This window comes from Limulus polyphemus, unplaced genomic scaffold (assembly GCF_000517525.1).
Source record: "Limulus polyphemus unplaced genomic scaffold, Limulus_polyphemus-2.1.2 Scaffold3819, whole genome shotgun sequence".
Lineage (NCBI taxonomy): Eukaryota > Metazoa > Arthropoda > Merostomata > Xiphosura > Limulidae > Limulus > Limulus polyphemus.
Window position 1 is genome coordinate 88,044 of NW_013669429.1, and position 17,198 is coordinate 105,241.

The window sequence follows — 17,198 nt, forward strand, 5'->3', positions numbered from 1 at the left end:
TACAATTTCAGGTAATTATAAGAAACGGTGGAAAGAATCACCACCATTGTTTGAGAATGGAAAGCTACTATGGTAATCTTCCACTGTTAAAAACTTCCTGAAATATAATTGCAGAAATCCATGTGGAGACAGCAAACTCGAGTAACAATGAACAATAGTGACTCGAGTAATGATATGCAACAGCAAAATCAGGAACCTTTCACATAGCAGCTTACAATTAATGCATTAGAAAATGCACGAGTTGTAGTTTCCAACTAATGCACATGCTAGGAAAACACCAGATTTTTTGAAGTCAGAAAGTGAAGGACTTAGATAATTTTCCAGTATGACAAAATTAAGAAGATCAAATTAAGTTTAAAAGTACTCCCTCAATTTTTGGCAAAATTCCTGTGCACTCCCACACTACAGTAGATACCATTTGCAATGATTTTACACTGGAGTAATAATAGGGATTTGTAGCTTCAGCAAGCTGTCAGCAGTATATCTCCAGCCTTATTTGCTTACTTATATATATATATATATATATATATATAGACTTTGTTAATGCACAGCAGTGGGCAAATATATGCCTAGAGTAAGAAACAATCCCCACTGGGTGTGTGTATAAGATTTTACCAGTAGAAAAGCAGCCTTTCATATGAAACAAATATCTCTAAAACATTGACTGAAATAAAGCTTTGTGTCTTTAATATTAATTATTTACTGAGCTTTCTGCCTGAGGTTTCATATAAACACACATTTAACATGCATCAAGTATAAAGACAGCCACTCATAACAGCATCACATCTATTATGTAGTTATAACCATGTAAATCAACGTTCAATGAAAGATAATCAACTTTTAAATAGGTTACAGACATTCACAGTGTTTCATATAGTATAGCAGTCTAGGTTTGGTGCAAAATACCCAGCCAATTTTGCTGTAGGCTTGTGAAACGATGATATTAACAATAATAATAGTATAATTAAATGGGCAATTTTTTATTTTGTCTAACAACCATGAAGTCACTTATTTTGTTTATTATCAATGTTTGGGTGGTCTTAACTACTGAAAAGGAAGGATTTGAGTGTTGTATTAAGAACAAGTCTGCTTTTTTAAGGTGTTTTTGTCCAAATGTTGTATTAGAGTTTTAAGAAAATTTCTGTGTGATCCCTATTGTGAACACAGTTCAGGATGATGAATAAAGAAATAGACAAATAAAAACATTAAAAACAGTTACATAGTCAAGTCAGGTTATCCACTCAATCTAGAACTATTGTGCTTTATCCAGCCTTTCTTCACTCAGTGGCCACTGATATCTGTCTACCTTCTACTTATTGATGTCATTGACTCATCAAGTGACATCAACAACTGCACACTTTATCATTGTTGCACTGATTGATTTTCTCTCTGCTTTCTCAGCTGGATTAAGGAGACATACATTACTCATGTCAAAAACAACATTCTAGCTCCTCTTAACTCAAAATAATCCCAGAGGCTAACTCATACTCAAATATCATATCAGGATTCTACAACTTCCCACGTAAGGAAGGAAGTTTCTGACCACCCTAGGTTATCTTTCAGACCACAAGTTCCTTTCAGATAACAAAGAGCTAAAACCTAAACAGCTGCCAAGATTTGTTGTTCAAAATTCCTCAGTTGCATTACCCTCTGTTATACCTTTTGCAGGGAAGAGAGTGAGTTACAGAAAAAAAGGAAAAAGGTGTGGCAGAGCCACACACTGCTGTACGGTAGAGTAGGGGTTTGAGAGGAAGAGCACCCTCTCTCAGGAAAGTCTGGGAACTTCTCCCATGAAAAGCATTTTGAAAAATAAAGGTCTCCTCTGTACAAATTGAAGCTCCATTGCAGCACTGTTTGTTTGTTTGGAATTAAGCACAAAGATACACAATGGGCTATCTGTGCTCTGCCCACCATGGGTATCGAAACCCGGATTCTAGCGTTATAAGTCCAAAGACATACTGCTTCGTTGGAGAATTTGAAACATCAGTACAAATTGCAATTAGAGTATTTGACAAGGCATGGCCCCATAGTATGCCTCCCTCAACTTCTCGTACATATGGGGCACCAAATATCATTGGAGCATAAGAAAATCATCCTATCACTGCCCACAAATCCAGCAAATTCATGGAGCCAAATCACTTTTAATCAAACGATTAACTGACAAATTGAAGAGATGTTGTAATTAAAGTCATCTAGATCAATGTTTACATGACAATTTGAAAGAATTGAGACTGTTTACCACAGTTATATCAAGTGAGTGAAATAAAAATTGAAAGGCCATGTTTTAATGTGATCTTGAGGTTAAATAGCTGGTGCACAAGATGAAATAATGTGGTAGACAATGGAAAAATGTTCCATAAGATCAAATTTCAATATTATTAGCAATGGATGGCTCTTAAAACAGTCCACATTGAATTGATTATTTTTTTTAAAATACCTCTCTCAGTCTCTTGACTTGTCCTGGCTCACGCACGTCTTTCACTGCCCCTGGCGACAACTAACAAAGCTTCCTATTGAACAAAAGACTACTCTTGGTGCATGTTCATTCAATCACAACACATATTCTAAATTTTCCTTGGGTGAATTGTTTACAGCCAGATGAAGTACAGGTGGATAATGAAAACAAATAATGATTGAATCACAGAAATGATGTTTTTCACTGTGAAAAAAAATGAACAAGTCTCATCCCTGCTTTTGGTTAACTATATATATGACAAGTTTACACAATTTGTCCTGACAAAATAATGTAAATCACAATCCACCCTGACAAAGATAGCTACTAGCTACATATTGCTTTTTATTTATTTATCATGGCAAAGTTACTTGTTGTGTAATATACTGGCATACTATGTGCTTCCTATCCCCCCCCCCCTTATATAATGCTGTGTGTACAGTGGGGGAGGGGGGTTGAAGTGCACTTGTGACCTTTTTACAGAGTTACATTCAAAATTTAATCAAACAAGTTTATTACTAATGTAAGTCAATAAACTTTATAATTCAAATCTTAATACTATATAAGCTTTAAATTCTTAATTTCAAAAGAAAGTATTAAATACATTCTTAGCCTTTACTTCTGTGTATCACATGATACTTCACTTTCCATTACCAATTTTAGATTTTCTTTATACCCCTACATGAATTTCTGAGTTTGGCACAAATTACACACTTTAATGCTTATTCTAAGCCATAGTTTAAATTACAGCCTCTAAGCTTTTTGCTTTACTGAAATATAAAAAAGAAAATCAAACCCACATTTTAGTAAAATTTACAAATCTGTTGCACACAAAAAAATCAGATGAGTTACAAAGATATTTATATCTGGGGTGTAAGGTGATGTTTATGTAAAGAATAAAGAGAATATTTTCCATTTTATAATTTGCATATTGTATTTGCACAACCTCTAGAACATCTGAAATGCATATCCTCAGTTTTTTTTTAGTATCCCTGTATATTGTATGTTGTATTTCACTCTCCTCTACCAAGAACTGTCACTAAAACAGAAACATACGGTAAAATGTACAGGTGATAATTCTGATATTAAATACATAACACCATGCACATAGGTTTAAAAGTGAATATGCATATGGATTTTTTAAAAGTTAATTTCATTATAAAGCCACATAGGCAATATAAAACAAAGTAAAAAAAAAACAACATAATACTGCATAATTCATCAACATAGACAACTCTATTTTACCATCATTCTTGTATATTAATTTGAGCACGAAGTAGCTTTTGTATAAATTATAAACAGGAGAAATTAGAATACCAAACTCACTTACCTAACTGGTCCTGATCTCCAACTAAAACTTTCCAGCTTCCTACCAAAGAAGTGTCTTTAATTTTCTCCTGTACATTATGAACCCAATGCTCACTATTAACAGAAATATGATATGATGATTTTCAAACTAAAGAACACAATAAACTATGTTGGCATTTAAAAATTTACACCAGCAACAAAAGAAACCAAAACCATCATCAACTAATGATAAGCTTAATTTAGTGAGAAACATAATTAGGTTAGATTATCAGTGCAAGCATTGAAGTGACATAGATTTATGACAAATTTACTTACATACATCCTAATTTAGGTTAGATTATCAGTGCAAGTGTTGAAGTAACATAGATTTATGACAATTTTACTTGCATACATCCTCATTTGATTTGTGATAATATTTAACATTCAATCTTTTCTTTCAATATAATTTTTCATTTTCAAAATACAAAAAACTTTATGAACTTAAGTGACAAATGTTATGATTTTTCAACACCATGTCCAACACTTGTAGCACACACACAGAGTAGCTTTGCACTAAAACAAACACACATCTACACAATAGAATTACATAATTTTTAATGACGTTAATCTGTCAACCGCTAGTGTTGCTTTATTTTTCCCTTTAACTAAGTATATTATCTTCTATACTCTGAAAAATGAGTGGAGATCTCTTATGACACAGACCTCAAAAGCTAAAGAAAATTTATATTATACTTACTAGCCTTTTAAATACAGTTCAGTAGAGCACGGCTTGATGTCATGAACTGTTCAAAAATATTTTTTAAGGTTGGTAATTAACATCCAGAATAAAAAAGCAACAATAATTCAAATCAACATCAGCTTCAATATTCCAATACACTACCAATATTCCAAGCTAACTTTTCACTTACTATATATTTGTAAAATGCTTTTAATATTCAACCATGGAAACAGAAGTAAAGCAAATAGAAACTTTTCCAGCCATGAAACTTTGGAACTAAACAAAATAATTAAAATTGTGAAACATGAGCAAGCATGAAAAAATGTTTTCTTAATTATTTTAAGATAAATAATCTTCAATCTCCCTAAAGATGAAAGAAAGAGTACAGGAAAGAAATATCTTTAATATCCAATGTTAGATGTTCATTTTTTTGCATATGGTATTCCACAATACAGAAAACTTAAAACATGATGATTACAGCAAGAAGTTCATGGATATAATATGAGGAAGTGCAGGTGTGGTGATCTATCACCAGTTGAATAAAAGACAAAAATTTGGTGCAAAGATGAACAAAATAAAGCTAAAACTTGACTAACAGGAACATTAGAAAGGTTAGAACAGTGGATGATGGTCTGGTGGCAAAAATTGGTGGTGTAGTTGTTGATTGAAATCAAACAGAAAAAAAAAAAGACTGTATCCACATAGAAGAAAATAAAATAAATTAGACCTGAAAATGAAAATGCAAGTAATAAAAATTGAAAACAAAACATATAGACAGCAAATAGTAAATAAGAAGTAGAAAACATGGAAAAAAGACTTCAGAATATATTCCGACTTTCTCAAACTTCAAACAAAATCTGTCTGACAGTGCTAAAACTGCTTTTATCAGCCACACATTCTCTCTATAACTGACCAATCATAAAACATCAGGCTTTACATAATCTGAGAAATAGTGATGTGAGATACATACCAGAATAAACAGATGCAGGAAGGATTCATCCCAGACCTACATCTTGAGGAGAACCCAAGACCCGTCTGGCTGACCTAACCATTTGGTATGGTTTGGTTCTTAGTGAAGAGGTTTGCCTGTACTGTGGTTCCAGATGATATATATATACACACATGCAATTATACTGTCAAAAAGGTCTGATGAGCAACTTCATCTAAAGAGCGGGCATGAACAGGGGCAGATGGGCTTAACATTTTCTGTTATCCTCCACTCAATGCCAATTTCAATTTTCTCCATAGTGTAGACATGTAAACTGAATGAGGTGGTCGTGAGACTTGCAAAAAAAAAAAGGAGAAAAAGTTAATAGTTTTTGAACATCTCTGTAAAAGGTGGAAAGTGGTGACTGGAGGGAGATTAAACCCAGGAGTACATGAGACCACAATGTAGTGCAAGTAATGGGACACAAAGGTGTCAGGGTCATCCACATCCCCAACTGCAAGATCTCATCCCAAGGACATCTATAACTAAAGACAAGAAAAGCCATGAGATCACAAAATAGATGGGAGAAGACATGAAAAAGATGTAAAGTGTCATCACCCACAGAAGAATAAACCATCTGAAAGAAACAGAGTAGATAAAGCCCAAATATAGCATAAGTAATGTGACAGAAAAGTGTTGGAATTGTCTACATCCAGGGGACATTGATGGCTAAAAGCAAAATAACCTGAGAGATGATGAACTGGATAGAAGTAGACATGAAAAAATTAAATGTGTCCTCACCCACAGAAGAATAAACCAGCAGGATAAGTGTATAACCCAACCAACCAATGTGAAAACAGATAAGTCACTAGAGGCAAAGGAGATCCCATGACAAGAAAAAACATTGTCAAATATCTTGCAAAGGGGCAGTTCAAGTGAGAAAACAACAAATAGACCATACAGGACAAAGGAGACAATTAGGATCTCTATGACTGTAAAGGAAATGAGTAATTGGAGAAAATGTAAAAAAAATAGAGACTGAACCAGTCCAGACTCGGAACATTCACTGCCAGAATTGTAGTGTGGCACTTGAGATCAAAAGAGTGGAAGCTAGATGTTGAGGGGAGTCATAAATGCAGTAATGAAAGGACTACTCAAGTTGGAGCAGATCCAGTGAAAACATCAAAGGATGGAGAGACTTCTCTATGTGAAGGAACCAGTATAAGTGAGACAGTCAATCTGTCACCAGGGTCTAAGCTCCAAAGACATAATAGACTGACAACCAACCAATATGGTAGTTGTGGGTTCAAGAGTCCAGAGCAAAGAAAACAGATGACCCAAAAGCAAGGGCCTCTCTGCTGATGAATAGAATGAATCAAGATAAGAAGGCTGTATAGATGAGTTAGAAGATGATGGCCAGCTCTAGGATGTTTATATAGAGACACCACCACTCTGGAAACCAAACTCCATAAATGTGTCTAGAATTGGGTAAAGTATGACTGGTTGACAAGTTTTGTTTGTAGGTTTAGCTATTGCCTACAATCATATTAGTCAGTATATCTCTCAAATCAGCCAGAGTCCACAAAAGAGGACACATATGGTCGTGACCAAAAAGAAGAGAATCACCAAAAAGAGAAAATTCCTCTCATGCAGAAAAATAAATTACAAGAGTCTTGGTATCAGAAGAAGCTCCATATCTCAAAGAGATGAAAGAGAAGGCTCAACTTGTTCCACATATCAATTGAGAAAGACCTCCAAGTGAATGATATACTGGGTTGGGGTTAAGACTGAATCAGAGAGTTGCACCAGCCACCCCAACAAGATGAGTCTCTAAGGAGAAGGGAAGTTATGATAGTGGGTACCACACTGGATGGGGGAAGTAAAGGGCAAATATCTATAGAGTAGTGGAAAATAAGGCCTGTAGAATGCAAACAACTTCCATGCAAAATCACACCAAACTGAATTGAAAATATAAAGAGCCATATCCAACAAGAATGAAAGAACTGTGAATAGAATATTCAAACATTGTAGATGAACTGAAGGAAAGCATAAAGTGGGTGGTCAAATTGGGATGTGAAGAAAGCATCTGAGACATTGATCCTGGTCATTCTCTTCTTGAGCATACCCACTTCAGTGTGAAAAATGTCCACTTTGAACCAAATAACAACCAAAGCTGGTTCAAGTGGAATAAACCTATGACAGAGTGCCAATCTCCCATCATCATGGGAATAAATAATAATAAAAAAAAAGATGGAAGTAGAACCTCAGAGTTGGATTGAGAAATTGTTCCACAGTATTCTAACTGGGTGAGGAGGGGAGAAAACCTCTCAGAAAGCATCTGAATAACCCAGCAGTTTGTGGCAAAGGAAAACCACAGGTGTACAAAGTGAAAGAGCTGAGCCACAACTAGACTGGAGCTGAGGGGTGGTTCCAGAAACAAGTTGCCTCCAAAACCAATAATAACTAGGCTTCAGAAAAGTGTGTGGGACATTGGAGAGTAACAAAAGGACTAGGAATGGGAGATGGGGCCAAGTGGGGCCCAAAATCCAAAAAAGTCAAAGTGAGAAGAAATGACTACTGATGAGCTGCATCAGATCAAGATTCTATAATATAAGAAGCACCTCCCAAAAAAACATCACCACAAAGAAAGATACAATAAAGAAGACTGGGGGAGATAAGCATTAGAAAAGAAAGTAATCTGATGAAGTAGCTTCCAAAAAATGTGAACAGGGACATAATGAAAAAATAAAATCTAGGCCAAGATGGAAAATGGGTATGTGCAAGTTGACAGAATCATTATGTAAAGCCTCTAAAAGTAGGTAAACCATGGATAAATGGCAAAGAAAATAAATAAGAGACAAAGACAAGTAAATGGAGAGTTAAAGAAAGAAAAAGAGGAAAAAGATTAGATCCTTCAGACAAAAGAAGAGATTCAAGTAGTTGAGGCTCATGTAACAAGGTCACCCTGGATTTATCAAAAAACAACTGGAGAAACAGAAGACACATACCTGTGTAATCCAAGCAGTAAAGAAAAAAGATGGGATTATCTGATCCTTGTCAGGAAGATGGAACCAGAAACAAAAGTAACCATGAAAACAACATTGATCAAACCTGTCTAAAGATGAAGTAGGTGCAATTGAAGTAAAAGAAGCAGGAGGTTGGGAATCTTGGATTCAAGATCAAAATGCCATTATGCTGGGTAAAAACAACAGGGAATTGTACAGTCAAATAAATCTTATCACAGACACTGTAACACATGTCCCAATGTGCAAATTTGATGAAAAGAAAAAAAAATCAAGTTTAAGATAATAGTCTTGGCAGTGTAATGAAAGAAAGAAAAAGATTTTGGCGTTCTGTTTCACCAGTCTCTTTAGCCATCTAAGCAATGTGTTGTAGCTAGTGGCAGGACAAATAGGATTTTAGGGTGAATCTACATAAAAAATGAGAAATCTGAAAAGGTTATGTCACTGAACAAGTCATTGGTTTGGACACATTTGGAGTTCTTGTGCTCTTACATTAAAAAGGTTTGTTTGTAGTTAAGCTACTTTTTGTCTGTAAACCATTGTTCTGAAGCCTCCTACTGATCGAATCCACACACCGCACTTTTGAAGATAAGCATCAGGGAAGAGAAACAAACCAGAAGGGGAGGAGGAAGTGATAAATCTGACGTTATGGGGGATATGTTCAACCACCAACACATATAGTCGAAAAAGGAGTGATGAAAGTTAAGAAAAAAATTCAAAGGAACCCTATAAAGAAACCATGTGTAATGCAGTGTCTCCTGAAAAGATTGCGAATGTGCTAGACACAAAGGGAGAAGTGCTCCCATACAAATTAAACCCCCCAATGTGCTAGAACCTCACTAGTAGTAAGACAGTGAACCGTAATGGCTTGGATAACAGAAAACTCCATCGAATGCATTCACAGAGGAAAATGGATGGTTCCAATGTTTAAAAATATACTCCCCAAAGAGACTAGAATGTGAGATATGGAACAGGAAAATTTTATCCAACTGGAAAATCCAACTACCCATGCTAACTGTGGAAGGAGTAGATGAATATTGGGAAAAGTTTTGCAGACCCCGACTCAAGGATTCCACACAAACCAAGTTAGTATGAAGTATAAAAGATAAATAATAATGAAAATGAAATATAGACATTATTTTGTAAAATTAAGTAAGTATGTATTAACATTAATGTATGTATGAGACGTGATGTATGGAAGAAAAACAATATATTAAATTATTGATTGATATACCAGTAAGATGAATAACAGGTAATCCTGAAATAACAAAGACCCATGGTAAGCCTAATCGAATGGTATATGACAAAGGATACAACAAAGCCTAATTTTTGAACCTGAACTTAGCTACGAGCATCCACCAAGCTAACGAAACTTATGTTATGGAACTCAAATAACTACAAATAATAATAATATTAATAATAAAAGTAATCAAAACCACAACAGTATAATGTCTTTATCTTTCCAAAGTCGGTGGACTGTAGTTCAAAATGTGTGGGACTCCAAACTCGAGTCAAGGACCAACGAAGTAAAGCTCATAATTTCCTTGTGGAGTACCATTACCTGAAGCCTGTGTAAATGTGCTAATAGAACATATAACCTCCAAAGCAGTAATTCAGAATGAATAACCAAACACAACTGTGTTGGCAGAATGAAATATAAAATAATTCCACGTCGGAATAACTCAACAAGTTACAAATATCACCATTGTATAATAAACAGTAAACTTGTTGAGAGAAATTGATAGAAAGATAAAGAAAAAAGATTGAAGGGAGCACAAACTAAATGTTAAAACATGACTACTGCCAAATGAGAACTGATGGTTTGATAGAATCAAACAGAGGGATTTACATGCGTCAGGAGAGTGTATCACACTGTTATTGGAGAAGGGCTGTCACATGATGATTTGCATGAGACACACATTTGAATCAGTCAATTGTAAGGTACATGGATTCTCAAGGCTTGTGGCATGCAGAAAAAAAAGTTTGAATATACAAGGTAGCACTGAACAAGAATTGCTATTTATGTAAGTGGGAACACTATTTATATTCATAAGTGATAAAACAATAATTCTACAATTATATTTCATTTCATATATTTTCAATCATTTGAGGAATTTCTTTTTCACACATTGTTTTTATATACCTTAAAGACATTTGTATTAAGTGAGATGTTTTTAAGTCAGAATTTATTTATTGCTTTTTCAATCAAATTAAACTATGATCCTTTTCTATAAAACGAATAACTGAATCATATAAACGTTTTTTAACTTTCATAAACCTCTCACTGTGTATTGCACATGCACACCTGCTAGCATTATCTAGTTGTAAAATAATTAGTGAAAAGTGTATAAAAAAGAAGTGTTGACACATAAAATGAATAAATTAACCATATAAATGGTTTTTAACTTTCATAAAATGTTGACAGTTCTTTATTAAAGACAAAATATTAATTATATACTTAATTACCTAGAGTATTGCAACAGCACCCACCATCTTGTAATAGGCTCATTTTAATCAAAACTACATGTGAATCACATAGTGCAATACTGCCAGTTGGATTCAAAATGCCACAAGGAAAGGAGTTCATGAATCTATAAAGAGGAATGTTAATGAATGCTGCAATGGTTGTGTGATTGTAAGTTAGACATTTCAACCAAACATACCTAATCACACACACTGTGTAACATACTGAAAAACTGTTTGATGTCATAATATGGAATGCAGGCCTAACCATACAAATTAAGTCATGCCTCAATCTATACAAATCTTGTTGTGGAAATAATTATGCATCTGACCTTACATCTATGATCTAGGCCTTTAACCCTCTCCAGACAGGTCACGGTCAAAGGCCATGTCATCGCATTTGTTGACTAACATTCAAATTTTATTGAACTACAATTTCACTAATTTATGTCAATAAGCTTGGCATCAAACTATAGATTATAACTAAAATTTTAGTATTATACATTACTTAGTTTTTAAATTTAAAAGTAAATATTAAAAAACAGTTACACATCGATTTTTGTGTGTCACGTGGTATGTTGAATGCAACACTGGTTCAAATAAAATGTTTGTGATATCAAAATACTAAGTCTACAGTTTTGTACGAATTAGGAACTCAAGTTACTGATATTGACAAACTAGAATATAAAATAAGAACCTCATATCTTTTTTATTTGCTGAATGTACTGAATCACACACAGTGGCCTTGCTCTTCTCTTTCTATTTTTGGAAACAGTTTCTTATATACACAAACTTCAATATATGACACATGAATAACCAATCAAAAGCTCAGAATATCTCCCTTGTGGCTTTCTCATCCACTTTAATGTGTTAGGATGCCATCTTGTTCTTTTGAACCAAGACTTAAAATAGGTAAGTTATGCCTTTAGTCTGCTCAAACTTTCATATTTTTTAGACCCAAATATAGCTTAGTTACTGAGCTTGATAAATTATAGTCAAATTCAATGGTATTGATATAGTAATTTATGATTTTTTGGTTATTCAACTGTATATATAAAACCTAAAAAAATTATTTCATTTCATATCCTCCATGTGCAAAATTTTAAAAGGCTCAGGAACCTAAGTCAAGCAGCAACTGAGTACAAAGGTTGTAACTAGAAGATATAATAGTTTGATTTACTTCTTTATTTACTGGTCTATGTTTTAAGAAAAATAATTCTAAGACCTTATTTCTAAATAGTATTAATTTATATACATATATAAAAATACTAGTCTACTGAAATACAAATAAGATAGGTCATTTTGTAAAGACTAAACGTCAGTTTTATATTATTGGATACGGTAACATGAGAGCACATGTGCCACATCATTGTAACTTCTGTATCGTCAGCCAGGCATGACTGGAAGGTCAGTATAATAAAAAAAATGTATAATGTTATGAGAAATAAGCTATTTTATCTAAACATTTATATTTTCGTGTTGTCATTTTAGAAAGAAAGAGGCATACTTAATGTTTATTTCCTAATTTTTTTATGGTGGTTATGAGATTTTTTTAAATCTAATGAACCCGTGCAGAGATTCATTACTGAAAATAACAGATAAAATATAAAGTTTTTTACTTAAGAAATGTTTAATAACTATCTGGACATTATAAAGATTTTGCATGTGAAATTTGAAAATTTTCTAATGCATAAAGGTGTTTCTAATCTTAAAATGAAAATTATTTTGAATGTTGGATGGGCAACATGCAAAAAAAAAAAGCATGAGAAAAACATTGCTTAACAAACCTTAATTTCGTGTATGAAAGCATTGTAATGTTTACTGATAATCTGCCTAATTTCGTTAACATACACGTACTAATTTAAAAGTTATAGCATGAATACTATAACAGGCACAAAATGGTTACAAAGTCTGTTCCAGGGACCAAGCCCATGCTGAAAGAGTTAAATTAATTATAAATTAAGCTCTGCAGGCCAGTAAAACCACTGGGTGATAGGAGCTCCATAGGCATATTTTATAGCTCGGCTTACAACTCAACCCATAAGGTACTTGTCATGACTAAAATACAGAATGCATTGGTTCTTATGGCACCTTGAGCATTGAAATGTTGATGAAAAACAGTGTAAAAATCATCATTTGAAGTGATTAATTGTGCTACTCACCATATGCTTTGAATGGATATGGCTGGGTTTGGTGGCAAAATGGAGAATGCTTTAGACATAAACATGAAATCCCAACTCTGACAATTATCGAGTGTTGCTTCAACACTTTGGTAATACAGTATAAATTATCTTTTTACAGCTACCATGTCACTGAAATTATTATATGTACTAACTTTAATTTGCATAAAATAATTTAATGATTGTAATTTCTTAATTACATAAGCTTTTGTCCAATAAGTGGTATAGCTTCTTCCAAAAAATAACCATTCACACTTTTAACTTAAAGAAAACCTATGATGCATATGCTATAATTTTATTGTTTTATTTTTAAGTAAATCACATAGCATATTTCGTTTTGGTTTTATAATTCTATAATCTATAACTTACTTTGAAGTTCATAGACTAAATCAGAATCAGATAAAAGTCTAGAATGGGAATCCTTTCCTGGGTCAATTGTTCTGACATGAAGAAACTTATTCCACCATCCTTCATTGGCTTCATTTGATTGGCTAATACTAATACTCCTGTGTATGAAGGCAAATATACAGGTAAAAAGAGAAAGTAAATATTAACTGTGCAAATATGCATAAGACATTTCTTCAAACTAAACAAATTATTCAACTACTGTAATACTCTTAAACTTGTTAGTCTCCATATATAAATACTGAAGCTATTGTATTAAGTACAAACTTGTTAGTTTAATTATTAAAATATCTAACAAATGTGTTAATAACAGCAATACTTATCAAAGAAAAAGCTTACCTATAACACGTTACCTATAATATCATACAAAACTGAGAAAGCTTCAAGCTTTGTTTATATTTGTTGATACACTATTCCTACTCACTAAGTCTAAGAAACTAGATGTATTTGCACATGAAAATATTTGTCTATTTTAAATTTCAGACCTCCTTGTTGTAGATGTTAAAATACCATGTTCAGGTTTTGAACTGCAGCATTCCAAAGATTGACACATAACACAGGCTGAACAGAAACACATGAAAGTAAGGCAAATTTTCTTGAGTTCCAAAGAGTTTAGTCCTGCAGATATTGTAGTTAGAAATGTAAGATCTCCCTTTATTATGTCCATTTTGGTTTTCTTTTATATCATATTTCATTATATGAGTTTACACAGCTTCTTTCTAGTTGGCCTTCCCAACTGGGAATGCATGGTCCATCCATATTCCTTTAGTTATGACCAATGAGAGTAAACATGTTGCATGGATTAAATAAAAAAAAAACAATTCATGAGGAAATGCAACTTTACATGAGGGAATGTAATCTTCCTGACAACTTTCCCTTGAGTGAATGTAATTTTATTTCATTATTTCTATCTCTGGATCTGCTTTTACAGGTCTCACCAAAAAGCATCAAAATACTTATTTTTATAAAATAGTCAGCAAGATGAAAGTAGTAGATTTAAGGCCAAAAATGTAGGCTTACAGGACTGATTAAATAATTAAGAATGTATTCAACAATCTCCATTCTCCAGTTCTTGATATTTACCTATGTTACTAACATTAACCCCATAACTGCTAGAGATAATTCCAAACATCTCCCATAATATCTCAATTTAATAATAACTTTCTCTGCCTTGTCCCCAAGGCCTTAAAACAATCTAATTTACTAAAAAACATCAAAATATTTCACTCATTTACAAATACAAAATTTTAGTAGACCAAAGTTCAATAATTATATTCAGGTCCTACTAAATAAGGTTATGAATTGTCAAGAACTATCAATGAAAAGGAAAATAGCCCATTACTTTGACAACTCATAAGTCAACTATTTGCAAATCAAGGCTCACTTAGTTATTTGTTACTATAGTAAAAGCCAACATATGACATGGGTATCTGCAGAAATGTTTCCAAGAAAGGGTAAAGTTTTCCAGGGGGGGGGGGGGAGAAAAGTAGTGTGAAATTGTGAATTGAATAAAAAAAATTCATATACACATGTGAACACTCATGCATATGCAGCTGATGACTCATTATTTTAAAGCCATAACCCTACACACCTCAAAGCCCTCCAATGGGCTGTTGTAGCCCGTTACTTGAGAAACACTGCCATAAGCTATGGCTTCCATAGCCTGTAAACCTTCCCAAAGGTGAAAATAATCATGCATATGAGGCTAATAAACAAATATATGAGGTCATTAAGCAAAAAAAATCATTGAAATGAAATATTTCTTATAAACAGTCAGTACAATCATAAAACTATTAAAAGTTCAATAATTATACTCACTTCTCATTGCTTATAAATGTAGTTATGCCTCTTGATCAATATAGTAGATCTCTAACAATATCATACATAACACTTTAGTCTGCTACAGTTTCATATCCCTAAATATGTCAAATATTTCCATGTTTTTAAGTAACTTGGACTGTTTAAAGACACTACTCTCTCATATCACTGACATTTTACTAAAATAAATGCCTTAACACTTACTGTAGCAAATTAGTGAATCCAGGTTTTACAGTTTTGATAATTTAAAGTTCTATGTTTTATAATTTTTTTCACTTAATTGATTTAAGTGATAATCCAAAATGTAGGCTTCTGATGTGCTTTTAGGGACTTTTCTTGCATGGTGTAACAGAACTACCAACACTCATGCATAAAATATGAGACTCTTGCAACTGGTCCTATTTTCACACAAACAACCATAAGTATAAAAATCTCACATTTTGGTCAAATTAGTGGCTAATTATAATGGCTGAATTTTAAATTCTGCAATACATGATTTTTCAGCACTCAAAACACTTTAGCATGTACTACAATTTTACTTTTCAAAAGTCTCACTCAAACAGAATCCTAAAAGTTGGTAGGCCTGGTGTAGTATTAGTAGAAAATGACAAAAGAATGGTGATAACTTAAATAAAACCTGTGATAGTTTTTCCAGGCTAAACTATGTTGTTCCAACTATCAACCACAAGATATATCATAACAGTAAACTTAAAGGATAGCAAGGGACCTTTTGGTCAACCTAGGTTGTTCTATCCACTATATTAAACTAAACTGTTAAATAAATAAATAAAAACCTCAAAGCCAGCCCTTATGGTTCAAATATTTATCATGCTTTCCATTAAATTAACTGCATCTACTATACCTGAAGGCAACTCATTCCAGAAGCCAATCATCCTGTTAGTGTAAGAAAAATAACAGTGTTTTAGCTGAAAATGTTTGTGTCCCCTAGTCTTACCATTAAGTACGAAAAAAATGCATCAACACAGTCAACTCTCTTAACAATCTTAAACACCTCAATCAAATACTCTCTAACTCTTCTTCTCTAAAAAAAACAAGTTCAGAGATCTTAACCTATCCTCATATAATAACATTTCCATCCCAGATATCATCCTAGTACTACCAGTAGTAGCCCTTCTCTGAACCCTTTCCACTAATTCAATGTTCTTTCTGAGGTCAACTGTAAGGAGCACAAGACGGAGCACAATACTCCAAATGTGGCATAACCAATGACCTATACAATGACATTATTACCTCTTTGGACTTATACTCAATATTACTATAAATACAACCTAAAATCCTATTTGCCCTGCAACTATCAACAGTACATTTCTTGGACGGCTTGATAATAGACTGATCTTTCAGAACACCAAAATGTTTGACTTCCACAATATTTTTACTACTAATAGTAATAATACTATTATTACTAGTGTTACTGTTAGTGTTAAGAGTATTCCCATGAAAATTGGACTCATAATTCAAGATGTGAGTGTGATATCCCACATGCATTACCTAGCATTTAGTATCATTAAAAGCCATCTGCTATGTACTCGTGCACCTCACCAAATAATCCAAATCATTTTATAACTTGTAATTGTAAGGCAGTAACATCCTCCTCAGATGACTTTAAACTAATCTATTGACATTTCCTTCATCAGTTAAGATAAATCTCTCCCATGCTATAACCAGTATTTCCAAAAATATTATCATACAACAAATTAAATTAAAATTGAAGCATACCTTGATATTAATGAACAAAATCTCGGAATACTCTTAAAACCCTTCAAGTTCAACTTCATGGAACTAGTAGCTGCAGACGCCATTCTCAACTTTTTTACTGCTTCTGTATGTTCGTGCGACACTAGTGTTTAAACAAACAAAAAAAAAAAAAAAAATGCGTAGCTTT

At 33.3% G+C, this 17,198-nt stretch overlaps 1 protein-coding gene across 2 annotated transcripts in view; it reads right to left on the minus strand.

The window, feature by feature from the left end:
• The window catches only part of LOC106470096 (protein NipSnap-like), a 71,468-nt gene extending 54,330 nt beyond the window's left edge, over positions 1 to 17,138 (minus strand). For both annotated transcript variants that reach the window (XM_022398662.1, XM_013930623.2), the window contains exons 1-4: positions 17,033 to 17,138; positions 13,442 to 13,578; positions 4,497 to 4,542; positions 3,783 to 3,874 (exon numbers count right to left, since the gene is read on the minus strand). In XM_022398662.1, coding sequence (XP_022254370.1) covers positions 3,783 to 3,874; positions 4,497 to 4,542; positions 13,442 to 13,578; positions 17,033 to 17,115 — 358 coding nt within the window. In that variant the 5' untranslated portion in view covers positions 17,116 to 17,138. The remainder of the gene's footprint in view (positions 1 to 3,782; positions 3,875 to 4,496; positions 4,543 to 13,441; positions 13,579 to 17,032) is intronic.
• Between the last annotated feature and the right edge of the window lie 60 nt (positions 17,139 to 17,198).